Source organism: Leptodactylus fuscus, chromosome 2 (genome assembly GCF_031893055.1).
Source record: "Leptodactylus fuscus isolate aLepFus1 chromosome 2, aLepFus1.hap2, whole genome shotgun sequence".
Lineage (NCBI taxonomy): Eukaryota > Metazoa > Chordata > Amphibia > Anura > Leptodactylidae > Leptodactylus > Leptodactylus fuscus.
The window spans coordinates 140,631,050-140,648,425 of record NC_134266.1 but is presented as its reverse complement, the minus strand read 5'-3'; the positions used below and the strand labels follow the sequence as shown (position 1 = coordinate 140,648,425).

At 38.2% G+C, this 17,376-nt stretch overlaps 1 protein-coding gene across 1 annotated transcript; it reads left to right on the top strand.

The window, feature by feature from the left end:
• The first annotated feature begins 5,341 nt into the window (after positions 1 to 5,341).
• TBX2 (T-box transcription factor 2) lies at positions 5,342 to 16,944 on the top strand. Its single transcript, XM_075264737.1, has 7 exons — positions 5,342 to 6,356; positions 7,068 to 7,335; positions 10,007 to 10,153; positions 12,074 to 12,150; positions 12,948 to 13,117; positions 13,993 to 14,597; positions 15,432 to 16,944. Exons 1-7 carry the CDS (start codon positions 5,992 to 5,994, stop codon positions 15,870 to 15,872), a joined length of 2,073 nt encoding a protein of 690 aa, XP_075120838.1. The 5' UTR covers positions 5,342 to 5,991; the 3' UTR covers positions 15,873 to 16,944.
• The last annotated feature ends 432 nt before the right edge of the window (positions 16,945 to 17,376 follow it).

Here is a 17,376-nt window from a genome sequence, read left to right as displayed (position 1 = left end):
GCTATAGAAAATAGTGATAACTTAAAGCATCACCTTGCAACGTAAAATAATATACCTAGAATGTAATTCATACATACGAAATAATAATTGTAATCATGTAAAACAGAACAGTGCAATGTATAAGGGAATGCAGTTATTTCAGAATAGATACAACAATACCTAAGAAATGCGGTGGTAATGTGAAGTTTTTTTTTACCAGTAGAAATACAATGAAGTATGATGTATCCTGTATATCCTGGAAGTGTATGATGAGTGTTGTTATTATTATTATTATTATTATTATTTGTACATATCACTGACAATTAATAAAATATTAATTATATTACTGACTTAAAAAGTTTAAAGCTTCAGTTAAATAAAACCTTGTAAGCTGGAGCTCACAATTTAGTTACATTCATCCTGCATTGATAATGTCATCTTTGCTTCATTTTCTTCCACAGATTTCATTCTGTGATTTATTTTTTAAAAAAATCAACAGTTGTCCTCTGGATATTTATTAATTACTGTAATGATCATCACAATATTTAAAGCTACATAAGTGTGTGTGTGTGGGGGGGGGGGTCTTTTCACAAGATACAAATCGAACCAAGTAAGCCTAAAAAGGTAGAAGTGTTGTACTTCATAACGTTTTCTATATCTATATATGTTTAATAAACCCCATTGATATGAATGAAAGGATTGTGCTGCCATAAGAGGTACCATATAATATAATAATACATATAATAATACCATATGCCGAAGCCTTTTCTTCTCTATGAGGTCTATTATAACTACTATTGTAAGTTTTAAAAGCAAAAAGTCTATTTCTGCATTATCTTTATGAACATTATCTTTATGAACATTTCTATTATTACTAAAAATTAATTTAAAAAATAAGCAAGGCACTAACTGAAAGTATGCCTACTATTCTTAATGCACACCAAAGCCTTGTATTTGTGTATTATGCTATCTATCTATCTATCTATCTATCTATCTATCTATCACTCTATCATCTATTTATCTATCTTTCTATTTCTCTATCTATCAGCTATTTACTTCTCTATCTATCTATTATCTATCTATCTATCTATCTATCATCTATCTATTTATTTATTATCTATATAGCTAATTATTTATCTTACTATTTATCTCTCATTCTCAATTAGAGAGAATTATATTTATACAATAATAAATCGTGGTGTGGCGAATATTCTGTGAGTTTATGAAGGAAATGGATGACAGATCACACAAGATGACACCTGTTGCCCCTTTTATGTAGAAACAAGGCACAAAGGGTATTTGTGTCCCACTACCAATGTCCTGTAACAATGAAACTTCTATAGGTGAGGCATATAGATAAGTCCATTGAATCCCACCTGTTGCTGCCATGTAGCTAACCTGGGGCTAGGTAGCTGGAGCCATAAGTACTTTACTACTCTCTAGTCCTCCAGTCTCCACAGGGAACAAAAGGAGAAAACATGTCTGAGTCCTGGAAGATAAAGCTCTGTAGTCTGCAGCTACCTGTTATCATCTACATAGAACACCAGAACAGATAAGGACTGATAACTGCAAGCAGAAGATTTTAACCCTTTACGGAAGCTTGGGCCTTAGTTTAAGTAAGAATTTAAGATCTGGAGACATCGTAGAATAAAGTTGATATCAGATAACAGATAATAGGTCACTGCATTGATTCAATGACTGTATTTTGCAATGTAAATGTAACAAAATAAATAAGGACATATAGATTGGCCTCTCCACCATACTGTGAACACAAGTTGCTCATACATTTTGGTTTTACAAACATGGATGCGAACTGATGAAATCCAACCTGGTCCTGCAGCCTTTATATAATTCATCCAAATCTTCTGTTATTAAAATGCCAATAAGGATTTCGTAATCGAAAATCCAGAATTACACATCCTAACCAAGATTTGGGAATAGCAACCTGATCCGGAACAGCAGGAACCTGAACTCCCCTCAAGGAGGAACCCTGACTTCTCTTACCCTGCTTATCTTCCTTTAAATGTTTGTATTTACTAATGGGGAAATTATTGGGAAGTTTGATACAAGGGGATTATGGAAATGTAGTTAGCATTGGTGCCAGTGAGACAAGAGGGGGTTATTTGTCAGCCTTCTATCCATATGCTTTATAAAGAGGGAGGAGAGTACAAGGGAGGCTCGCTTGGCTCCTTGTGAGAATTGTTATTTTTCATCAATCACTTGCAATTTGTCTAAATGGACAGGACAGGACACCAGCAGCCCTGCTGACTGAGGTCACGGTGACAACACAGCAATGGAGAAGAGCAAATTGCGTTTGCTCACAAACTCACAGATCCAAATGACTGACTGCACAGGCAAGGCTCCATGTGACATGGGGGGATATGAGGGACTCTGACAGCTCTTAAACGGCCTGGCGCCAAGGTCTAAGTCTACAAGCTAAAAATAGTGCACAGAGGATGCGGGGAGATGGGCCAAGATGAAAGCGAAGTGTGTGTATGTGGGGGGGGGGGGGAGGGGACATCAGATGGACAATTCCTTTAAATTGCGTTTTTAACTTTATTTTGAGAGGGGTACAGTTAAAATATCATCGTATGTATGTATACATTAGACAACCTAGAAATATGTCAAACTAAAATGTCCTAATTATCATTAAATATTTTAAACAATAAACATCCCATGAATTTGGTTTTACTGTGTATATAGTCCTATGCCCTGTATGTATTCTATTTCTGAATTGTACCTACACTATCCCAAAGTGCTACTCCATAGATTATTACATGACCACAGTCCAGATAAATAGTTCAAAGCCATTGCATACTATGTCTTCCTGTATATGTTGAAGAAATACACCTAGAAAATGCTTTTAAGCATTAACATTTTCTTAGGTTACTGCCATTTAATTAATTTTAATATAGCCTTGACCAGAAAATGTAAAAAAAAAATCTATTTTTATATGTATGTAATGTCCATAATACACCCAATTCCATCAATAAAATAATAGGTGTAAACAGTTTAAAATAGTACTAGTTTTATTAGCTTATTAGTTCTATATAACTAATATTATGAGTACAACTTGACGCTATGTGTAGAAATACAGTGTGGGCATTAGACAACAGTTCACATTAACAGTTTTCTGTATATGTAGAGATAAATGTGTGTAATGCAATTATATTAGGATGTATGATTGTTTCATCAAAATATTCAAATGTTTGTGCCAAAACTATATATTGGTCGATATGGATCTTACAGGAACTTACTAAAGAGAACTTTATGTAGTTACGTAAAGTTATATAATGTATTCTATGGGGTCTATACAGCATATACAATTTATTATTCTATTATAAGCTCCATGATATGAGGGGACAGCAGTGGTGACCATGTTATAGGTTGATAAGCAGAGCAGCAGACAATGCTATGTAGTAAAGGGCCCTAATGACACTTGTATAGGGTTGGTGCTGGCGCCACAATCACTAAGCAGTAGAGGAGCAAGGCCAGGCCAGGGAAAGACTTGGGATGACACCTTGTCTATCGCTTCGAGCTGATGCCTATCTCTCCAGTGACACTCTCCCATATGCTCCCTTATCTCTAGTATACGTGACAGCAGGGACACATTTACATGATGAAATCATTCATTTACAGGAGAAGATGACAACATATTAAGTAGTGCTCAATCAGAACAATCCTGTGTTGTCATGTAACTAGATTAACCCATCCCTACTCCACACTGGACAGATGGGCGCTAGCACCCAGACCATACACTCTATATTATCCTACTGACCATAGGCACAGCATGGTATAGCTACAATTACATGCCCCCTACAACGTCCGCAGTGCCCACTGAGAAGCCCAAATTCTCATGTGTTTGATTCTGTCTACCCCTCCCCCAACAAACATGCCCTCATACAAGATGACAATCCAGATCAATAATGCATTGCTTAGAGTGATGCCCTGTACCCTGGATACTACATCACATAGGAGAGGACTGCGGAGCAGTCTTCCCCCTCTGATCTAGCGCAGGGAGTGCACTGTTTGGAGGGCGCTGTTTGAAGATTTTTTGGGTAAATATGAAGTGACAAGAGACGGTTCTTATTGTAAGACGTCAGCAGACTGGCGCCAAGCGGCTCTTTAACAAACTGAGCCCCAGTTAATCAGAACAGATCTAGAAATGGACATCTTAAAGAGGCACATCACCATTGCCTATTAGACATGAGGACTTTCTGCATGGAATACAAATTGTAGATGCAGGTCTAGCAGAAAAAAAATAGAATAACGTAATACAAAGTCTAACAAATGTAGATATATATATATATATATTTCTCTGTGTTAATTATTTTGTAGCTATTTGTATTGAGGTGCTCCTTGGACACATAGATGCAATGTGTACAAAGCCCCCCATTCTTGAGCTAAATGGGAACTTGTAATGACTTCTCCACAAATGTGTCACTGCCTCTTCTAAAACAACAGCTCTGTGCTGTGAACTTGTAGCAAACTCTTGTCAGGATTTAGGGAGAGAATAGAACACACGGAATAGCTGGATGTTGTGTCCTTTTCACCCTTATCTCCTCATCTGGAGCATAGACGCTGAGACACTCTCCAGACATGCATGCCCTGACTGGTGACTCTTTGTAATACATGCACATGTAGTAATATTAATATCTATCTATCTATCTATCTATCTATCTATCTATCTATCTATCTATCTATCTATCAGAGATGGCATCACTCACCCAAGTTTAGTGTTATTATTCTTGAATCCATTTACTAGAGGCTGCTTCCCATGTGAAGAAAGCTTCTTTCCTTTTTGAACTGTGCAAATGACCTCGGGACTTGTATTTAAAGCGGCGATGCCCTAGAGCGTCCATACAGCCCTCTTGTAGTCGGTCAGACCCCCTGTACACAGCAGGAGTGCTGCACCCATACACAAGCTAGAAGAATGCTAGTACCAGCCAGTCCCTCCACTATGTGCCAGTCAGTGGACTTCTCATACAACAAGACTTGTACTTTGTGATGAGTGGGCCCCACCTCTAGCCAGTCTGTATGTATCCTGCTCCTACAGTATAGCCAGGCTTCATTCCACAGCTCTGCTGCTGGTGCCTGGAGAGACTTGCCTTCTCTAATGCTTATCAGTCTAAATAGTTAAACTTTATATATATATGTCTATCTACCTATGTATCCTACACGAATTACTTTATGTAGCGTTCTGTAATTATTTGTGTAATAATACACTTGCATAAGCACTCGCACGTATGATATATCATACGTGTATATATATATATATATATATATATATATATATATATATATATATATAATGTGTGTGTCATTCTTTAAAACCTAAGCAATGCGTTTTGGTCTCTTTTCCCAGCCGGGTCTTGCTAGGGGCATTTTGCAGCTCTCCCCCCTATAGGAGCTGACCCTACCGGCAGGGACCATGTCTAAGCCCGGTTCTGAGGGCTGCCGGGCTCCTGCAGGCAGGGGGTGGGAATCCATGGTTCTTTTCCTGCTGTCATTGGTTAATATTTTATCCTGTTGACATGTTTTCTTACTGCTGATGCTTCCGACACCTTCCTCTTCAGTCTCCCCCCTCTCTCTCCTCCAGATTTTGGCCTGAGCTGTGAAAACCCCGCCTATGGAGATCCACAATTGGTGGAGAAAGCGTAAAATCAGCAATCAAGGGGGCTTGGCTCATTAGTGAGGGGATCAGAGCAGGAAGGACATGTGAGATAGTCACAGTTTTCCCCAGATCACGACAAGATCTCACAGGATCGTGCTGCACTATGACTGGCCCCCGTCACACTTCTGCCCCGCAACTTTCCTACACATCCCTCTAATCCTAACACCATAGAGAGAGAGGACATCACTAGTTGTACAGCACTGCTCCTGGGGACAAGGACGACAACCAGTGCTGGGAGTGACCAGGACTATTGCCCTGTACTGAGAGCCGGCTACTGGAAGCCTCCTCCACCTCCTTATTCCAGCTCATTGTTCCCTCCTGGATACTTGAATGCACCGATGAGAGATCCAGCCTTCCCGGGGACTGCCATGGCTTACCACCCTTTCCACGCTCCTAGACCAGCCGATTTCCCCATGTCAGCTTTCCTTGCGGCCACACAACCCTCGTTCTTCCCGGCTCTGGCTCTGCCCCCGGCCACACTGGGCAAGCCTCTGACTGACCCCAGCCTGGCTGGAGCCGCTGAAGCTGGGCTGCATGTCTCGGCCCTGGGACACCACCACCAAGCGGCTCATCTGCGCTCACTTAAGAGCCTGGAGCCAGAGGAGGAGGTGGAGGACGACCCCAAAGTCACCCTGGAAGCCAAGGAGCTGTGGGACCAGTTCCATAAACTGGGGACTGAGATGGTCATCACCAAATCTGGAAGGTCAGATAATCATATAATAATCATATCCTCTGCTTTTAATACGATACTAATATCCCTGCCAATACACTAATAAATACCAATTGCATCACTGAGAGAATTGTAGCACTAAGACACTACCTTCCCAGACTGAAGTACACACATATATATATCACATTGTAGTATATAGTGTTTATGATACGTGTGTCTACCGTAGAGCAAACTTTGCACTGTTTGTATAACCTTTTTTGGAAGAAGTGAAAGTGAATTTTTCAGAAATCCCTAGAAAGGTTGTAAACAGAGAACTAACTAGATAGTATTGTCTACATAAAAATTGCACAAAGTGAAATATACACAACCCTCTCCATTTACATTGGGGACACTAATCATCACCGTAATAGACATTTGCTTGGCATTAATGTTATGCTATATGTTAAATATGAAAAAAAAAAAAAAACATTACTGTTCAGTGCTAAAAAGACACAATATTTACGTTCAATTGTAGAGGCTAGGTTTCAAAGCATATATACAATAGGCTAGTATGCAGAATGATATAAAGGTTTGTGATATATATATATATATATATATATATATATATATATATATATATATATATAACACACACATATATATATGTTTACGATGTCGCCCCTGCACATTCTATAACTAGTTCTAGTTGCCCTATAATCGTCTTTGACTATAAGTAAATCTGAAAACTCTTGCTGCCTGTTTCAGGAGGATGTTCCCCCCATTTAAAGTGCGGGTGAGTGGTCTGGACAAGAAGGCCAAGTACATTCTATTAATGGATATAGTGGCCGCCGATGACTGTCGCTATAAGTTCCATAACTCTCGCTGGATGGTGGCAGGAAAGGCAGACCCAGAGATGCCGAAACGTATGTACATCCACCCTGACAGCCCGGCTACTGGGGAGCAATGGATGGCCAAACCTGTTGCTTTTCACAAGCTCAAGCTCACCAACAATATTTCAGACAAACATGGCTTTGTGAGTACACTACTTTATTCCATCTGTCTATGTGTTTGTCGATCTAGCTATCTAATCTTTTATGCACATGGTATAGCGGTTGTTGTTTTTTTTATTACTTACCATCCAAGCAGTGGATTTACAGTAAACATACAGTAGAGATAAGCAGTGGTATATACACTATATCCACTGTACTGGGGCTTGCAGTGATACCACTCTTGTATAAACTATCTATATTGTATACATTTGTATATGCACATTACTACTTGGGGGGAGACACATCTTGGTATTTTTATTTATTTCCTGAATTCATTATAGCGTATTCTTCATAGGGAAATTTGAAACTACCTGCACAAAATATAGTATAATGTAAACGTAGTATGTATATGTTAGTGTGCAGCTGACACAAAGGTGTGTCATATATTACCCATACTTCTTGTCCATGGAGATACTGAATGATTTTAGCTGAATGCCATTTTTTTTCTCAGAGAGCAGGCTGCTTATCATTTATTATTACTGTATACAGGAACATAAGGACGATTGTATTATAATAAATATATACAATGCAGTGTATTCAATTGCTGCTCACATTGCAGACTTTTGAATAAATGTACTTATTGTTATTTAGGTAGATGGTTATCTCCATATATATATTTAAACCACGAGTAAACACAAATTACATATATATATATATATATATATATATATATATATATATAGTAATTTTATTTATGTTTTCTTGTGGTTTAAATATGAAGAAAATGTATATGTTGGTGTTACTATTATAATAACCCCCCACAGTATATATAAGATGACATAAAATTCTGCCAGACAATTTTCATAGGAGGACAATTCACCAGATAGATTACTTTTAAATCTATAAAATGTATAGGATTAGATAAAGCCCAAAAATGAGGTCAGAAAGAGGGGCAACCCAATGGGTAAGCACCATACAGTACTGGATACACCAGTTTGGTATGTTTTGGTCAGGCCCTAATACAAGAGTCAGCATTTTACAGATGTAATATACAGAAGCCTTTGTACAGGTGTGCATATATATATATATATATATATAATTATTATTATTATTATTATTTATTTTACATAGACGCTCTGGGGTTGAATGTTCACATAGTTCTGAAATAAAACACCCACTTTTACCATATAACAGAAATATGAAAAGCCTTCTCAGCTGAACATAAGACTATTTTTGTGCCTCCTCCTTGGAGACTAATGAGACATTTCCTGTACCTCAATGGAGGGAGCCTATGTAGTGGCGCAGTCACTGTCTCTGCCCTTTCACAAACATTTAGGCGACAAAAAAAAAAGAAAGTTGACCTTGACTTGTTTTGATATGGTAATTGGCAAAAATGTCCTGATTTTATGTGACAGTCAGTCATTGGGGCAAGATTGTTGCGTCTTCTAACCGTCTTGAGAAAGTCCCATCATTGATATTTCTGCATGCTATATCTGTAAATACAGCGATAGTGAGTCCATTCATTCTGGTTATCTAATGCTAATGTTTCCTGCAGCCCTGCTGGCATTGTGACATTATATCTTCAGGTGAAGCCTTTACTTTGTTCCCTAGCTTAGTTTTACCTGAGGTGATAACAACCTCCTTGTAAGACTTTCAGCCCCCAGCAAAGTATGTATAGTCTCCATGAAGCCATTGCTTTGTATGCATATTGCATTGACTACCTTTGTATTGGTTGGCAACATTAAATAAAAATATCCACCCATGCTAACATTTTCCCAAGGTAATGCCAAATCTCTTATTTTCCTCTGAGCTGATCCTTTTAAACATTTGCAGGCTATCACTTTCAGCCACATCCATCACTGTAAAGTCCTGTATACATTTCCCTAATGACACTGTTACTAGATTTTGCCTGAAATCCAAGCATCAGTGAATGGCATCAATGTGGATTAGTAAACTTTAAAGCCTTCCCAAACTGCTGGTGCTTCAAGGTGAATAGTATACAGGCTTATTCCAAACATGTCAGAACTGCTGCTGCTGCAGGTATATAGTGTATGCAAACACACAGGCATTATATACATTATTTAACCCCTTGGTGCCCATAGAATATTCTCCCCCTCCTGGCCTGGGGCTATTGCTTTCAGGGGCCTTACTAGTGCAGTATATTACAGTGGCCAGGAATGCCCATCTGTGGCCTGAGTGTGCCAGCCAACAGCCTGGATTTCTGCACTGGAGATTTCAGCGCTGGGATAGGAAGTGTCTGTAATACGTGTTTTCCTCTACATTACAGTTGATAGAATATTAATCAGATCGATTCGTTTTATGACACTTCGAGCATATTTATCCAGCCAGTCATTTTAATCTTCAGTGAAACAGGAACAGAAAATATGTTATTAATCTTATTTATAAAATATGATAAGAATGTATACTATAGTTTCTACATAAAAGCAGAAAAAGAATACATATTCTACTAAGTAACTATACTGATATATATATATATATATATATATATATATATATATATATATATATATATATAGTGTTCAGGATTTATGCAAGATGAATAAGATTTAATTTCTATCTGAATGATTACAGCAGTATCATATGCTAGATTACAATGTAATATTTTGGGTCTATGTTTAAGGTATATGATCACTGCAGTGATCCCGTATTTAAGTTTTTATTCTTCCACTTACATATATTATTCTATTTTTACAGACTATACTGAACTCCATGCATAAATACCAACCCAGATTTCACATTGTGAGAGCCAATGATATATTAAAGCTCCCCTATAGCACTTTCAGGACATATGTGTTCCCAGAGACTGACTTCATAGCAGTAACCGCTTATCAGAATGATAAGGTAAGAGCATATTATTAATAATATTTCCCAGTGATATATGGACATGATTTATTATTCTTTTTGCTACTGCTGTTGTTAGTATTGTTTGGACACTTTTCAGGCCTATGTGTAGTTGATTCTGTATGGAGTTATTTCATATATATGAATTTGGACTGGGTGGTATTTGGTTAGCATGAGTTTATGAATTGTGAATTCATCTAGTCCATATTATTTTATGGTATGTTGGGAGAGGATTATGGGCCTAATGAATAGGTTGTGGTTGTGTTTTATGTGGCTTTCACGCTTTGTGTGTTGCTTTGCTGTAATTTCAGGCCTCATAATCCATGTCCTCTTTTCAGTTGCAGAAAGTGTATGTGTAATTAGCTTTACTTGTTTAGTTTGGCTCCGGTTTATATTCCTATGGCTAATATGTCATCAGTACATACATATACGTGCACTGTGTCCACAGCCCAGGACACAGCTAAGCCCCTTGCTCTGATGTTAATTGACAGATCTGTTAGAGGGTCCTGGTGGGCTTGTTCCAATCGTAAACTTTATGGCACAGAGTCACGATCGATTAAAGAACACTTAGGCTGCAGCCCAGCCACAAGCTGGCCAAGGCTGATAGGCAGCGTGCATCTTGGAGCAGACAGGGCTTCCTATTAAAAAGCTCATGCTGACTCGGACTCTTTAACCCCTATAATGCTCTATAATGCTAGAAGAAGCGGTAAAGCTCTACCTTTCACCCAAACACTCCTATATTAAATACAAATCGTCTAATATATCAACCTATTGCAATTCATTGACGTTGTTAGACGCCATTGGTAATAAACTGTATTGGTCTGTGTGTATATATAGTTATGACAGTGCAAATGCTTTCTATGTAATATCTCTTAAATCGATTTAATCTGGATTATTTTGCTTGCACTAGGCCTGCATAATGTTAGTAAAGAAAAACCTAGGAAACAACAAAAAGAAAATCAATTTGTTGGAGCAAATATACCATAAAGGAGATCAGCCATGCATTTTTAAAGATGGCATCTGAGGGGGACATATTTCAAAAGCCTGAATTATTTATTGCCCTAATGTCGCCTGCACCATAAGTCAGACTTATGTGGGAGATAAGAATAGCTTTTAACCAGCGCTGCAATGTTTAGTCGCCATCTTTCCTCCAGGGGGCTCTGAAAAATAACTTGCTATCATTAAAACTCTATTAATAATTCAAGGCAAACCTCAGCATCATTTTTAATAAAGCCTGCGGTGTGTTAAACCAGGGAGGTTGTGTGTAAAGGAACCTGCTGCAATGTAGGTAGGGCAGGGGCGTGAGGGGATTACAATCTGCAAAACATTATTTACCCTCAAATTTTAGGAATGGAACTTCTAGATTAACCCTCTCAGCCATACAGCCGCACACAATGCTGGGACCTTCTGTCACTTACCAAGAGATTACATAGTGCAGCTAATGAATTAGCTAATGCTGGGACTTGTGGTGCCCCGGGAATTCTACATCTGCCTAGCTATCTGCTCACTTGACATCTGTTTGATGCTGGATAGATAAGTCACAATGAAGTTTATATAGTTGTAGCAAAGGTAACTCCGAACTGCTGCAGACTGATAGCTCATCGCAATAAATTAAAAAAAAAATATATATTAAATAAATAAAAATAAATAAATAATTGGGAAAATAATTATAATGACTTTTCATTGGTCTTTGATGTCTTCTGCGGTAAGATATCACCATGCTGCAGCTGGTTAACCTGTTCCAGCAGTTCGGTTAACTCCGCTACATCTACGTTTGTGTGTGTGTGTGTAATATATATATATATATATATATATATATATATATATACATATATATATATATATATATATATATGGATTAAGTTGGTATCATGAAATTTGTTTTTATATCTGTCTCTATACATCTGTTTCACTCTATAGATTACACAACTTAAAATCGACAACAATCCATTTGCTAAAGGATTTCGCGATACGGGTAATGGAAGACGAGAGAAGAGGTAATACATGTTACTATAACACATGTTACTATAATACATGTCTCTATAATACATGTTGCTATATCACATGTCCCTATAATACATGTTACTATATTGCATGTCTCTCTAAATGTTAGTATAATACATGTTACTATAATATATGTTACAATAATACATGTTACTGTAATATGTGTTACTATATTACATGTTACTGTAATAAATGTCACTATAATACATGCTGCTATATTACATGTTACTATATTACATACATGTTACGATAATACATGTCACTATAATACATGTTACAATATTATGTTACTATAATACATTTGACTGTAATACATGTTATTATATTACATGTCACTATAATACATGTTACTATAATATATGTCACAATGCTACATGTACATTCTACTATAATATATGTCACTATATTACATGTTACTATATTACATGTCACTATAATACATGTCACTATATTATATGTCACCATAATACATGGTACTATAATATATGTCACAATGATACATGGCACTGTATTACGTTCTACTATAATACATGTCACTATATTACATGTCACTACATTACATGTCACTATATTACATGTTAGTGTGTGCAGGTAGTCTTATACTAGAGCAGTACTATAATAGCTGCAGGTGCTATAACACAAGTACTATGATACCTGCAAGTTATGTAGAAACTCTTGGTAAACAGATGAGAGGTATCGGGGGAATAATGATGAGGTGCTTGTTACTAAATGGAGGGGATAATCGTTTTGTTTTTCTCTCTTTTTCCCCATACTTTGTCTTCCTAATAAGAAAACAGCTGACGTTGCCCTCCCTGCGGATGTATGAGGAGCAGTGCAAGGCAGACAGGGATGGGGCTGAATCTGACGCCTCCTCGTGTGATCCTGCCCCGGGCAGGGATGGCATGCACTCTCCTCTGGGTACAGAGCCCAGTCCCCTGAGAATCAGCCGCAGTAATAGAGGTAATTGTGACATGATGAACACGACTCTCTGCTCGTCTATATGATAGCACTGTATACATGATTCTTCTAATCAGTATATACGAATGACAACCACTGCCTTGTCTTCTATGTATATGGAATATGTTGCTGGGATGCCATATAATAACACTGAATTGTGAGAAAAGCATTGTAGTTTATGGAAACACAGGGGTATGTTGAAGAAAACAAACTATTTTAAACTGCTGATCCCCTACTTCTACCCTTCTTTTAAATTTTAATATATTTTTTATAATCCTACAAATATTATTATTATATGGAACACCTATTACAAAGCAAGGAATGAATAAATCTGATTTTGACGGTTTCATCATTTTGACAAGTAAAATGTTAGTATTAGTCAAAAAATGGAAATGACCTGTTCCAATTGTTTATAATCCTGTCTAAGAGAAAAATCACTTGTAGCTGCAAGCGAGAATTGTTATGTATTCTACTATTGTGTATTATTGTATGAGGGGATATCATTCTAGTATTTACTATCTTATCACTTTATCTACTGTCTAGATTTTTGGCTACTATTCTAGCATTTGGGTCTTTTGCTTTAGTTTGATCTTGCCTAGTACTATGGGATATGGTAATGCTGAGATAACTTTTTCCTCTATGTCTACTGCTTGGTTTTAGCTGGAGCATCCTATAATTTAGAATGAAAATTTGACCGTGTAAATAAAATCCTAAAGTTATTAGTAATTCTTTTCCTTTTATTTTGACTCTTGTTCCATAAAGTGACTGGTCTGGTTTCTGTGCAGGGATTTTAGTCTTTACTTCTTTATTCTCCAATGAATGGTTTATTGCATTAAAGTCAGAGCTGAGTCCTGAGCCATATGTCCTTTGCATTATAGATGAGAAGTATGGAGCAGACAGCGATCAGGAGCTGGAGAGGCGAGAAGTCCGGATCGCCAGGGGTCACAGCAGCCCTGGGGGAACCCCCTCTACTCCCAGTAGCCCCCGGTTAGAAGAGAGGGGCAGGGAGAAGGCCACTCCTGAAAAGAAAACAGAGTCCCCTGAAAGCCGAAAGGACAGCGACAGCAGCATCTTCAGTGGCCGGAGTTTAGAGAAGGACAAACTGGAGAGCCGAAGGAAAGAGGACTCTAAGACTGTGGAGGCAGAATGCGGGGGGCTGACTAAAGAGACCTTTGCGCCCCTCATGGTACAGACTGACAGCCCCCCACAACTCAGTGCTAGCCACCTGCAGAGCTTGGCTCTTTCTGGCCTGCATGGCCAGCAGTTCTTTAACCCCTTGAATGCTGGACAACCCTTGTTCATCCACCCAGGACAATTTACTATGGCCCCCGGAGCCTTCTCTGCCATGGGCATGGGACATTTATTAGCCTCCATGACTGGGGCCAGCGGCCTGGAAAATGGGGGGCTCTCCTCAGTGCAGGGGGCCGCTGGAGCAGCTACACCTTTCCCTTTCCACCTCTCCCAGCACATGCTGGCCTCTCAGGTAAGCAGCCACGTCTTTTTCTACATATTCTAGTGGTGGGTATTGTAATGAAAGCTCCATAAGCTCCAGTCATGTTGCCCCTATAGTAGACTTTGACACCCTTCTTGTAGTAACTGCTGTGACCTGTGTGTGACACCTCCCCGATCTGCAGCAGAATAAAGCTCAGCTCTGGACAAATAATCTTCTGGAACCTTTATATTTCCTTCTTGATTTAACCTGATCCCAGTTTTCAGGTGTCTTGCTGGGCCCAATGCTCCTATTCATGTTAGATTCGGTTTCTCAGCAAGTCCCAGTAAACTATTGTGCTGGTCTCCCAACCACAGCCAGACAAATCTCTGACACCCGATCTGTAATCGATATTATCGCTGCCTTTTATTGGCACAAATTTCTTACTCACATAAGCGGCTTCGTGTAAAAAATCTGCTGAAGTTTATGTATTTGTTTCTATATTTGTCTGGCTTCACACCATCAAATCTATCCTTAAGTTTATACTAAATGATTTTAGGAAGATGCAATTTCATATCATAATAGTAATAATAAAAATCGGAATATTAATAAGAGATTATTCCAATAGGTCAGTGGGCGATTTCTAATCAAGTTGTCAGTTTCATAGTATCTGTAGTTTGATAAAGTCCACGGTGTCATTGCAGTTTCTCTCTCTCTTTCTCTATAATATATATATATATATATATATATATATATATATATATATATATATATATATATATGTGTGTGTGTGTCTGTGTATTAAGTGCTAGCATTTTCATTAACCCTTTCTTGTTGCAGTTGTGATGTAACTTTTGCATCTATTAAGTGTTGTTTCTTGTCCTGCAGGGAATTCCAATGCCCACATTTGGAGGGCTCTTCCCATACCCCTACACCTACATGGCAGCTGCTGCCGCTGCCGCCTCAGCTATGCCAGCCACAAGCGCTGCTGCCACCACCATGCCAAGGAACCCCTTCCTCAGTAGTACACGCCCTCGCCTACGTTTTAGCCCCTACCAGATCCCGGTGGGCATTCCTCCCAGTACCAACCTGCTGACCACAGGATTGCCAGCCAGCCTCAACCCGGGATCCGAGAGCTCCAAACCAGGCAGTAGTCGGGAATCCAGCCCAATCCCAGATACTCCTGTCCACAAGAGACCCCACTCTAGTTCCTTGTCCCCAAAGAGCTCAATGAAAGATTCCATAAACGAATTACAGAATATCCAGAGACTGGTGAGTGGTCTGGAGAGTCAGAGAGAGGTCTCCCCCGGCAGAGAGACCCCCAAGTGACTGGCACACTCTGTCAGTCACCTGAGCCACAAGGGCTGAAAGCACTGGGATTTTGTACAGCACATATAACTATTTATTTATAAGGGTCAGCGATCAAAAGAGGAGGACTTGTACAAGACACACTGAAACCCGCCACAAATTCGGGAGGTTTGAGGAGATTTTTATTTCATCAACGTGTATAAATATCTAGATATATTCCTGCAATACCAGGAGGCAAACCGACACCTTTGGGGACTTCAAGAACTGGCATAATAATAATTCTTCGGGGGAGAAGAAGCTCCTAATACAATGCTTGGTATGGCCCAAGAATGCAGAGACTCAATGGAATCGATGATGGACAAGGGGGAGCAAGAAATTCCTTAAATTTCTTTCTGGAGGAGATTGGGGGAGGGGGCTAGGATGTATTCCTTTATATGACTATTGGAGACACTAGAAATCAGACATTAAGGTTGTCTACTTTGATTGTGAAGACGAAGTCAGCAATGACATAGACAAGACCAATGTATGAAGCTAGGTAGACTGCACCCCACACCAAATCACCAGGCTGGTACTTACCTGCGTGCCAGAGATATTTATGAGACATGTAAATAAACTAGACGGATCCCAAATATGCAAATTGGTATTAATTTATTCAGAGTTGTACATGGTGTGTACATAATATTTAGAGAAAAATTCATTTCATTTAATTTTTTCCAATTTACATGATATATATATTGTAAATGAAAACTTATCTAGCTCTTTGTGATTGAAGGAGGTGTAATATGGTTTTTTATCTGTGTTTTATTATTTCATCCCGCCTGCTGGTGTTCGACAATCATGTGCCATCCATCAGAGATCAGTACTATAATATTACTAAGAAGAAGAATGACTAAGCATTAATACTGTACAGAGCGGGCTAAAATGCAGGAATAAACCTCAGGTTTTCTTTCTTTTCACTCCAGTTCAATAAAAGTTAATGATCACGGACTGTGTTATGTATTCTATGAAGTCAGGACTTACAAACGTGCTGGTAACTCGGGGATCTAGCTCTTCAGATTCGTTTTTTTTCTTTCATTTCATTTCTTTTTTTTTTTTGAAAAACCCTCACGTCTTTCAATAAAAAAACCTAAAATTATTCTAATCCGTTTCAGTGTTTATTTTCTGGTGGAGAATTTATTTCTCATTGTGCAATCGATTTGTGAATAAATTTCAATAACCTTTTGTCTCTTTCTGTCTGTATAATTCATCATATATTTTTTTTTATTATACCTTTATCTGTTTACTTATGTATCTGATCTATCACCTATTAATTTACTTCTCTAATCGATCATTCTATATTTGTATATTTGTTTATTTTTATTTAATATATTTCTTAAATTAAATATTTTATCTTATTTAATATTCATAGTCCTATGTGAATACATATCTATCTATCTATCTATCTATCTATCTATCTATCTATCTATCTATCTATCTACCTCTCATATATTTCTCCTCACCACCAATCTATATACTTCATTATCTA